At 48.4% G+C, this 10,913-nt stretch overlaps 1 protein-coding gene across 1 annotated transcript; it reads left to right on the top strand.

The window, feature by feature from the left end:
* Nucleotides 1-8: 8 nt before the first annotated feature.
* On the top strand, nt 9-1,430 carry LOC123044535 (SOSS complex subunit B homolog). The gene is made up of 2 exons (XM_044467298.1): nt 9-227; nt 771-1,430. Exon 2 carries the CDS (start codon nt 798-800, stop codon nt 1,224-1,226), a length of 429 nt encoding a protein of 142 aa, XP_044323233.1. The 5' UTR covers nt 9-227; nt 771-797; the 3' UTR covers nt 1,227-1,430.
* The last annotated feature ends 9,483 nt before the right edge of the window (nt 1,431-10,913 follow it).

Raw genomic sequence — 10,913 nt, 5'->3', positions numbered from 1 at the left:
GCCCTGCCCCCGCTCCGTTGCTCCCACCCAGGCCCCCATCGCACGGCGGTGCTCCCCGGCGGCGGCCGCCACCTCTGCTGCGCCGCCGGCCAGCTGGCCCGCCACCCTACCCTGCTTGACTGCTCCCCCGCCTGCTTGTTGCTCGCCGACTCGCACAGGTAGTAGCTGCTGTTTCTGAATTTTCGGATAGGGAGGAGAGGAGTGCTCACAGCCGGACAGAGGACAGGGTAATTTCTATTTCTAAACCATGGCCAGTTTTTTTTTTTTTGAACGGACAAACCATGGCCAGTTGAAACTGAACTGAAATAGAACTGCGTTTATGTATTGATCGAGCTCGAATTGTTGCATTTTGATACCATCTGTTGTTTGTAGAAATAGAAGATGAAGAGATGCTGCTAAGTTTTCATATTTGTACCAATGATAATTATATTTTGGGAGGCACAGATTTCATATTTGTATCCACGGTAGAAAGGAGTAGCAAATAAATTATAAAATTATTGAGCAACTGAACCATATTTGGTACTACTATGTTTTCACATGGGTAGTTGTAGAAGTAGTTCTTTCATGTTGTCAGAAAAGGAATTTGGCCCGGTTTTAACTCCAATCCTACCTCCTCCACTAACGTGTTCTTTAAAATGCCCGGTGCAGACCTAACGATGCTCATCGACAACACTGAGCATGGATCCAACGCAGCGAAACCAGGATTTTGCATTGCAAATTTAGTTATGGTTCATGGTGCGCTTACTCTGGGTGTTAACAACATGTTGCAGGCCGAAGCAACTATTGGCGGTGGCAGGATGGAGGTGAAGCTCAAGGACCTTGTCCCATCGACCAACACCGTGAACACGACGTTCATCGTGGTCGACAAGGTGACCCGTCCAGCCCATGGAAACGCGCATGGCAGGGAGGAGACATGCCTGTCAGTGGTGGCCGACGAGACGGCGGCGGTGCATTTCCTGCTATGGGGCACCGAGTGCGACGCCTTGGAGCCTGGGGACATCCTGCGGCTCACGAGCGGCATCTTCTCCTACCATAGGGGCAACAAGCTCTTCCTGCGGGCGGGTAAGCGAGGACGCACGGAGAAGGTGGGTGAGTTCACCATGACGTTCATCGAGACACCCAACATGAGCGAGGTGAGGTGGGGGCCCGATCCAGGCGATCCGAGGAAAATGGTGCAGGACGCCATCCTGTCGCCCTGCTCCCAGGTCTTCGAGCCGCTGCACTGACTGATGCCATGCCATCGTTTCAGGCTTCCAGCTCCTTGTTGCTCGTCAAGCTTGGCAATTAGAGTACTTATTGCTACCATTGTTGATTGGTTTGGCATCACCAATATACGACACTAAAATTAGAATTCTCTTATGAGATCATATAGGGAGCCTGCACCCTGCTCTCGGCGGACAAATACAACTCATTCTCGCCCCTCTGCGATAACAAATTCAGATTGCGACTAGCTTTTAATCGTTTGCAATTGGGCTTAGTTTTCGGTTTCCAACTGTATTGTGGTGTTATTCTAACATAGTGAATTGCAGAAAATCACTACATTGAAGCCTAGGTTTACAGAAAACACCGTTCTTTGAATTTCTGCCGGAAAACACTGATTTTCAGCTTAGTCTTTTCCGGAAAGCATTGACCCATCGCTTTAGGCAATTTAACCTCGATTATGACATGTGGGGCCCTTTTTCATGACGTGGCGTAATGGATGCGATCTGACGACGTAAAACGGTGTAGCTAGGTCATAACCGGCTCATGTTTCTTTTTTCCCTCCATCTTTTCATTCCCCCCTTTCCCTGCTCTCTTCTGTCTCTCTGCCTCGTCCATGGCTACGGCGAGCCCTGACGCCGGTGACGAAGTGGATGAATCCAGCGGCGATGCCGCAGGAGGGTTGCTCGGTGTGGAGATCCGAAGCCACTGGAGGAGGTCTGCGGCGGCTCTAACCCTAGCCAGGCCCCAGATGAGAGTGTCGTCGCTCGAGTACCGTGCCGCCTGCGCTCTCGCCTGTGATGTGTAGGCGACTCCGACGGGGAGCCACTAGTGGGCATCGGCATTCGGCGGTGTGGAGTAAGTCCCCCCCCCCCCCGGCGTCGATTCTAGGGTTAGGGTTCTAAACCAAATTAGGGGTTTTTGCTTGGCCAAGCACTCCATTTCCGAACCGAGGACAGGTTAGGGTTTAATACAAATTGGGGATTTTGCAGCTTACTACTGTGAGATTCTATTTGGTTGTTAGGTTTTTCGGTTTGAAAACTTATTTAGTCTAGTTTAACCTCCACTGTGTTTGAAGAAATTTAGTGGACGGTATAATTTGAAATACACTTTGTACCCTGTTTAGTAGACAGTCTAATATAATTAGATAGTGTACCCATCAAATTAGATAGTCTAATTTAGACAGTATAATTACATAGTGTACACTGTCGATTAGATAGTATATTTAAGTTGTTCACTATTTTTGTTCGTAGTAGTTATGCACTGTAATTAATTATTAGAAATTTAAGTAGTTGATATGGACCATTTAATTATTGTATAGTGTCTTTGTTTGTATTTTGTCCGATGATCTTTGGGAAGTTAGACTTCACTTTCATGATAGGGATAATTTGGGAAGGACTATGTGTGTTTCAGACATCACATTCTCAATCTTTTAACACTCATAGAATCAGCAGGATATGGATCTAAGGACTACATGTATAATGTGAGGGGTGCTGGGTTGGGAATAGCAGGTTTGGAAGAGATATGTGATGATGACAAGGTTGATGAGATGCTGGACCACATTGCCAACAAATATCAGAACAAAACGCCCGACGTGGTCAAGTCAAGTCATGCGTGCAGAGGCCGAGATAGAGGAAGCTAGTACGTCTCCGGTATGGTTGCGAGACGGGGCCTCCATGCAACCTCGCACGGGCTCATCACACCGTCACCGCCGACGAGGATCTCGCCCGTCCTGGATTTACTCTCCACTGCGGCCTGCTCCTCCAGCCTCGCCATGAACTCCGCCGCCTCCCTCCTCGTCATCAGCACCTTCAACCGCATCCCGCCGTCCTCCACGCGGCACTCTGGCCATGCCACCTCCTTTTCCTCAACGATGTCCTTGGCCACTGCTGGCCGCTCCTTCCTCTTCACCCTCCTGGCACCGGCGGCGATGGTGGTGTCCACCACCCTGGTTTCCCTGGACGTGTGTGGCAGTGGCAGGACGTTGCCCATGTTTGCGCAACCAAGCTCGTGTGCTAGAGAAAGTGAGGAGGAGGTGGTGGCGTCGTTCGTGTGTTTCGAGTTCTGAGTGACACTTCCCTATGTTATTATATAAGATACCCGCATTGGCAGAAGTTGGTGTTTGGAGTGTTCATGGCCAGCCGCAAACTTAAGCATTATTTCCTTGCACATCCAATCACGGTAGTCAGTTCTACTCCACTTGGCGACATAATTAAAAACAGAGAGGCTACCGGCCGGGTTGCTAAGTGGTCGATTGAGCTTGGGCCGCATCATCGTAAATATGTGCCCAGAAAAGCCATCAAGTATCAAGCTTTGGTGGATTTTATAAATGATTGGACAGAGCTGCAAACGCCTGAGGAGAAGCCTGACAATACATATTGGACGATACACTTTGAAAGGATCGATATAGTTGACTAGAGGGGGGTGAATAGGCAACTAACAATTTTTAACTTTTCTTAACCAAATTAAACTTTGCATCAAAGTAGGTTGTCTAGATATGCAACTAGGTGAGCAACCTATATGATGCAATAACAACAAGCACACAAGCAAGCAAGGAATATAACACAAGATAGATTGCACAAGTAAAGGTAAGAGATAACCAAGAGTGGAACCGATGGAGACGAGGATGTGTTACCGAAGTTCCTTCCCTTCGAGGGGAAGTACGTCTCCATTGGAGCGGTGTGGAGGCACAATGCTCCCCAAGAAGCCACTAGGGCCACCGTATTCTCCTCACGCCCTCACACAATGCGAGATGTCGTGATTCCACTATTGGTTCCCTTGAAGGCGGCAACTGGACCTTTACAAACAAGGCTGGGGCTCTCTCTCCACAACTTAATTGGAGGCTCCCGACGAAACCCCAGAGCTTCACCACAATGGAATGTGGCTCCGAAGTGACCTCTTCCGTCTAGGGCGCCCAAGCACCCAAGAGTAACAAAATCCATACACGAAAGTATGGGGGAATCAAATATCCTTTGGTGGAAGTGTAGATCTAGGTCTCCTCCTTCAATCCCTAGCAAATCAACAAGTTTGAGTGGCTAGAGAGAGAGATCGGGCAAGTAAGCTTCAATGGCAGTAATGGAGGAGAGAGAGAGTCAAGTGGTAGGTGGGAGGTGGGAGAAGCACCTCCTTAAATAGGGTCCCCTCAGATCCAACCTTTATGCGCAGAAATGCACAGGAGCGGTACTTCCGCAATACGCACCGGTACAACCGGTGAATGCGGGAAACCCCTGCGAGGGCACCAGGGCGGTACTTCCGGTGAGGCAACCGGTAGTACCAGTATATCGGAACATACCGGAACTACCGTCCCACCACCACCTGACTACTGCCGCACCAACAGAACGAAATGACCCCAGGCCGGTAGTTAGAGCGGTGGTTGGGCCGGAGCTACCACTAGGCCAGCAGTTCCTGAGTAGTGGAGTTCGAGGCGGTACTACCGCCCGAAACACCGATAATACCGGTTTGTCAAGATAAACCGAAACTTTTGTTCCACTACCGCTCTACCACCGTACCCAGTACAGAAGGGAGTCACCCCTGAGCGGTACTTGGTGCGGTGGTAAGACCGGAACTACCAGCCAGCGGTACAACCGCTCAATGGAGCGGTACTACCGCCATGGGTAGAACTGCACAGAACAGAGGACTTTGGGGAACCCCTCTCTCCTCGAACGGAGGGTATATGGTGGGTGCAGAGAACGTGTACGTGAAATGATTCACCCAATACCATCCGATGTGGATTCCCTCTTAATAGTACGGATATCCTACGACCAAATTAATAAAACATCGGAAACTCCGTCTTCGATCTTTTCCGCATAGAGGGAAGGCCTAACCGTCTCGTGCCACACAATGTGTACCTGAGAAAACTATGGTGCACGATTATTCCACACGAGTGTTGTCATCATCACCAAAACTCTAAGGCAGAAGATGCCCTTGCAATCTCCCCCTTTTGGTGGATGATGACAACCACACGAAAAGCAGGGAGTTCTAGAAAATATAGACGGGGCTCCCCCTGAGTGTGAGCACTGTTTAGAGTTTGCTTTGAGATTGCAAATGCTCACACTAGGGTCAATGCTCCCCCTAGATTTTATAGACCAACAGTGATAGCGAAACACAATACCAATGATAAAGCACATAATAGCATAACATTAGCATGCAAGCTTTACTGACAGACGAGTGCATAGATAATTAGATAAGGAATGCATGTCTTACACCATGCACAAAGTCACAACATAGGACAAGTTCACAAGACACTAGAAAGAACAACTACAAAGGAACGCACAAGACCAACTGCAAATGAACCCCCCATGCAACTCTCGTGACCTAATGGAGCTCTCTCCCCCTTTGGCATCAAGACACCAAAAAGGAAAAGAGCAAAGCTAGCACCCGGGGCTCAGTAGATCTCCTCGCCAGATGCCGCAGAGCTGTCAGAAGCATCATTATCAGCAGCAGCATCGTCAGGCTCCTCAGCCTCCTCAGACCCCACTATAGTCACCTCAGGGCCACGGACAGAAGAGGTAGCAGGCGCTTCATCAGACCACTGGCAGTTCTCCAAGCACCACGTATCCTCAGGAGTGATGGTCTTCTCAGAGCCACTCTTCACATCTGGCACATTGAGGTGCCTCATCAACTGAATCTGCCTGCGACGCGCCATCTTCTCAGCAACATGGGCCTTGTAGAGCTTCTTATGAATATGAGTCTGTAAGCAAAAGGTCTTCTTGATCTTGGAAGTCAGCTTCTCAACCCAAGTGGGTTGGGCCCCAACCTCCAACTCAAAGTCATCGTCGTCCAAGGTAGCATACACATCCTCTTGATTGCCCATAGAAAAACAAGGAGTCTTATGCTTCTTCTTCCTCATAACCTTAACCTCATGCTCTGTGAGGTTTGCAGGAGTGGAGTGAGACTCTCCTGGCCTACGGACTGCCCAAACGGTGTTCAGAAATTGCATCACAAAAGGAGCATAGATCGGTACCTTGCGGTACCACACCATATTGTACATCTCCTCCCACATCCACTTGGAAACATCAAACGTGGCACCGGATCCCCTCTTGGTCTTCATGTCCACAATTAAATCCACCAGATAACCATAAATATCATCTTGATTCCCAACCTTGGGAAGCAGCACACGGCGGAACACACGATGCATAATGTCATAGACGGGCAGAAGATCACTGGAGTTACCCACAATACCATGTCCAGGAATGTATAGAGGGGCAAGCTTCACCTTATCCATGGGATGAGGTCGGTCGTGAGGACGGAGGCCACCTTGACCCTCCACCCCGGTATCCTCATAACCAAGAGCATTGCAAAAAGCTCTCCACGGGACATGAAAGAATTCATCACGGCACATGAAGGAAAGGTGGCGCTCAACATCAGAGCCGAAGTGGACTATAGCATGGAACTGATGGATGAGCTGCACATCGAAGTCACAATTCACGGTCATGAGCTTGATCAAGTCAAACTCCTCACAAATCTCTAGAGATTCTCCAAAGTAGTCAAGGTTGTTCCTTCAATGATCAATGTCAATGGACCACATCCGGGTGAACTTGTTCTTGTGATGCTCGAAATTTTCTGACACAGTCCTCATCTGAAAATCATTCCGGAACTGAGGGTTGTTCCAACGAGGAGTCGGTGTTGCAGAGTAGGGATCCTGAAAACGAGCCTTTTGTCAGTCCGTCATCTTCCACTTGTGCATTGGCATCATAGCACGTTGCTTGGCAGCAACAGACTTCTCCCGACGAGTGGCTTTGGTAGGGAGGACCACCTCATGAGCATCCTCATTGTCATCCGACGGTTTGCCCCTATGGGCCCTCTTCTTGGTGTTCCGAGGCTTTTGAGCAGGACGAGAGCTAGAGCCACCTGCAAACGCACACAGAGAGCACACAGAAACCCTAGCAAAGATGAGAAGAATGTACACAAGATCAGAGGAATACATCTCATGTATGTAAATAGAAGAGGAATAGTGCAGATGGGCTCAGAGAAGGCGGTTGTTCCGGTTGTTCGAACGATAGAACCGCTCGAGCGGTAGACCGCTCGCAAGGAGCGATAGTACCACTGAGAGCGGATCTGCCGAGAGGAAGAACAGGGACAACCCTATCTCGAATCTAGATGCATTATTCCTACTCCTAGCTACGCACAGGAAACAGGAGGAGTTTATATGGATCTCTCCCACCAAACATTTGGCCAAAAATGCCGGAGTACAAGCAATGCCCTAGAGAAATGGATTCAACAAGAGGAACCCTAAGAACGAGAAGAACAGGGCATTACCGGTATCCATGGGAGGAGGTCAAAGAGGAGGCGACCTCAACGGAGCGGATCCAATGAACGGACCACCGATCCGGAGGGCCTAAGGGCGCTCCGGGGCAACGGGCATAGCAACCGACGGCTAGGGTTCAGATGGGGGACGAGCATGAAGGGGAAATAGAAAACCCCTTTAGCACACGCCCCTTATATATGCACCCAGATGTCAGCCGGTAGTACCACTCCGAAGAGTGGTAGTACCGCTCCTGTAACTAGTCGGTGTTTGAGAGCGGTACTTCCGCTCCAGAAGTAGCGGTAGTACCTCTTACAAATACCGGTAGTACCGGCCAGTGGTACAGGTGCAGGTAGGAGCGGTAGAACCGCTCGTACCCGACTAGAAGTACCGCTGGGACTACACAACATAGTGACAGAACGGTAGAACCGCTCAGATCACTGGTTGTACCGCCAAGTTGTAACAGCCCATGCACAAAGAGATCAAACTTGTGTACATTGGAAAAGATGGCTTGGGATGAGAAGGCTTAGGATGGAAGCACGACGTTGTATTATGATGATGAAGACTCTCAAGAGTGCAAGAAGCAACCAATAAAAGCCACTCTTTAGAGAATTCAAAAATCTAGGAGAACCAAAAAACAAGGCAAAAGGAAACACACAAAAGAAACTACTTTTGCACAAGGGCGGTGGCCAGGGACACCTATGTTTGAGCAAATGGTATGGCGCCGCGAAGAATTATCCTTGGGCCCATGAACAAACTCGTCTTTGAAGCACAAGTACCATAAAAATGGCTAATGTGAAAGACTCGATCAATTTATGCATAATGGGGGGAGGGAGAGTTCATTGAGAGAACAACACTCCCCCTATGTCCATGCCTACATCTAAACAATACATCATGAAGAATATGGTGGGGTGTGCAAGGGTTCAAGCCACATTGCTCGAATCAATGATATTTAGCTCATGTCTTAACTCGCGAAATCTTGCTTCATCCAAGGGCTTCGTGAAAATATATGCAAGGTTATCATGAGTGTTGACATACTTGAGCTTGATCTCCCCTCGCCTAATATGATCCCGGATGAAGTGATACCGAATCTCAATATGCTTCGTCTTGAAGTGTTGCACCCGGTTGGGAGAGATCTTGATGGCACTTTCATTGTCACACCAAAGAGGCACTTCATCACAAGTGACACAGTAATCCTTCAAAGTTTGCCTCATCCATAGAAGTTGAGCACAACAACTACCAGCAGCCACATACTCCGCTTCGGTGGACGAGAGAGATACACAACTTTGCTTATTAGAAGACCAACTCACTAAAGAGCAACCAAGCAATTGGCACCCTCCGGAGGTGGACTTCCTATCCACTTTGTCTCCCGCCCAATCTGAGTTTGTATAGCCCAAAAGATCGAAGTTGGCTCCTCTTGGGCACCATAAGCCAAAGTTTGGGGTATGAGCCAAATATCGAAAGATTCGCTTGACCGCCACAAAGTGGCTTTCCTTAGGTGCGGCTTGAAACCGTGCACAAATTCCCACACTCAACATGATATCCGGTCTAGATGCACAAAGGTAAAGCAGGGAGCCAATCATGGAGCGATATACCTTTTAATCCACCGCTTTACCATTGGAATCTATGTCAAATTGGCATTTGACGGGCATTGGAGTGGAAGCCGGCTTGACATCACTTAGCTTGAATCTCTTGAGCATGTCTTGAGTGTATTTGGCTTGGTTGATGAAGGTTCCTTCTCTTCTTTGCTTGATTTCGAACCCGAGAAAAAACTTCAACTCTCCCATCATATGCATCTTGAACTTTGAGGTCATGAAAGCAGAAAATTCTTCATTGAAAGCTTTGTTAGGGGAATCAAAGATAATATCATCAACATATAGTTGGCATACAAACAACTCCCCTTTGACCTTCTTAGTAAAAAGAGTGGGGTCGATTTTCCCAATTTCGAACCCGCGATCTTGCAACAATTCGGTAAGATGCTCATACCATGCACGTGGGGCTTGTTTAAGTCCATAGAGTGCCTTGTCGAGTTGGTACACATGATCGGGGAAATAGGGATCCTTGAACCTTGGGGGTTGTTTGACATACACCAACTCATTAATAGGACCATTAAGAAAAGCACTCTTCACATCCATTTGTTGCAACTTGAAATTATGATGAGAAGCATAAGAAATCAACAAACAAATAGATTCAACGCGAGCAACGGGAGCAAAGGTTTCACCGTAGTCGATACCCTCGACTTGGGAGTAGCCTTGTGCCACCAAACGAGCCTTGTTGCGAACAATAATCCCATTAGCATCTTGCTTGTTCTTGAATATACACTTGGTTCCAATGACATTATGATTCCCCGTTGGCCTTGGCACCAATCTCCACACTTGGTTGTGCTTGAAGTTGTTGAGTTCTTCATGCATGACATTGAGCCAATCCGGATCCTCGAGCGCCTCATAGACCACATTCTCCATGAGATGACCTTTGGTTGTGAGCTTGGACGCAATCTTAGCGGCATGACGCTCCAATTCCTCCTCATGTGTGAAAAGAGGAGCGGAGACTTGATCATCTTGAGCGTCGTCTTGAGCTTGTTCTTGATCTTGAGCTTGCTCTTGATCTTGAACTTGCTCAGAAGGGAGAACTTAACCTTGGGCATCACTTGGTGGCTCACCACCATCTTGAGGTTGATCTTGCCCTTGATCTTGTTCACGTGGTTGAGGGCCTTCACTTTGTTCTTCGGAAGCGTGTGGGTCTTGGGTCGGTGATGGCTCCACTTGAGTGGAGCATTGTCCTTCTCCTTCAGCCACAAGGTTCTCAATGGGTAGGATATGACTAACACCCATTCTTCTTATGGCTTGGGGAGGAATTTCATCACCTACATCACAAGTACCACTTTGCTCCACTTGGGAGCCGTTATTCTCGTCAAACTCCATGTTACACGTCTCCTCAATGAGTCCCGTGGACTTGTTGAGGACACTGTAAGCATGAGAGTTTGTAGCATAACCAACAAATATGCCCTCATGAGCTCTAGCCTCAAATTTAGACAAACTAACACCTTTCTTGAGAATGAAACACTTACAACCAAACACCCGAAAGTACTTGAGGTTGGGCTTGTTACCGGTGAGAATTTCATATGGAGTCTTGTTCAAGCCTTTGTGGAGATATAACCGATTGGATGCATGACACGCGGCGTTGATGGCTTCGGCCCAAAAGTTGTAAGGGGACTTGAACTCCGCCATCATGGTCCTTGTCGCATCCATCAACGTCCGATTCTTCCTCTCCACAACACCATTTTGTTGAGGGGTGTGCTACGTCTCAAGCTTGCGTTGATTTTCCCCGAAGAGGAGAGGATGATGCAGCACAGTAGCGTAAGTATTTCCCTCAGTTTTTGAGAACCAAGGTATCAATCCAGTAGGAGGTCACGCGCAAGTCCCTCGTACCTGCACAACACGATAGCAACTCACAACCAATGCTTAGGGGT

The sequence above is a fragment of the Triticum aestivum genome, chromosome 2B, assembly GCF_018294505.1.
Source record: "Triticum aestivum cultivar Chinese Spring chromosome 2B, IWGSC CS RefSeq v2.1, whole genome shotgun sequence".
Taxonomy (NCBI): domain Eukaryota; kingdom Viridiplantae; phylum Streptophyta; class Magnoliopsida; order Poales; family Poaceae; genus Triticum; species Triticum aestivum.
The sequence above is the reverse complement of the archived record's forward strand: the minus strand, read 5'-3'. Positions and strand labels throughout refer to the sequence as shown.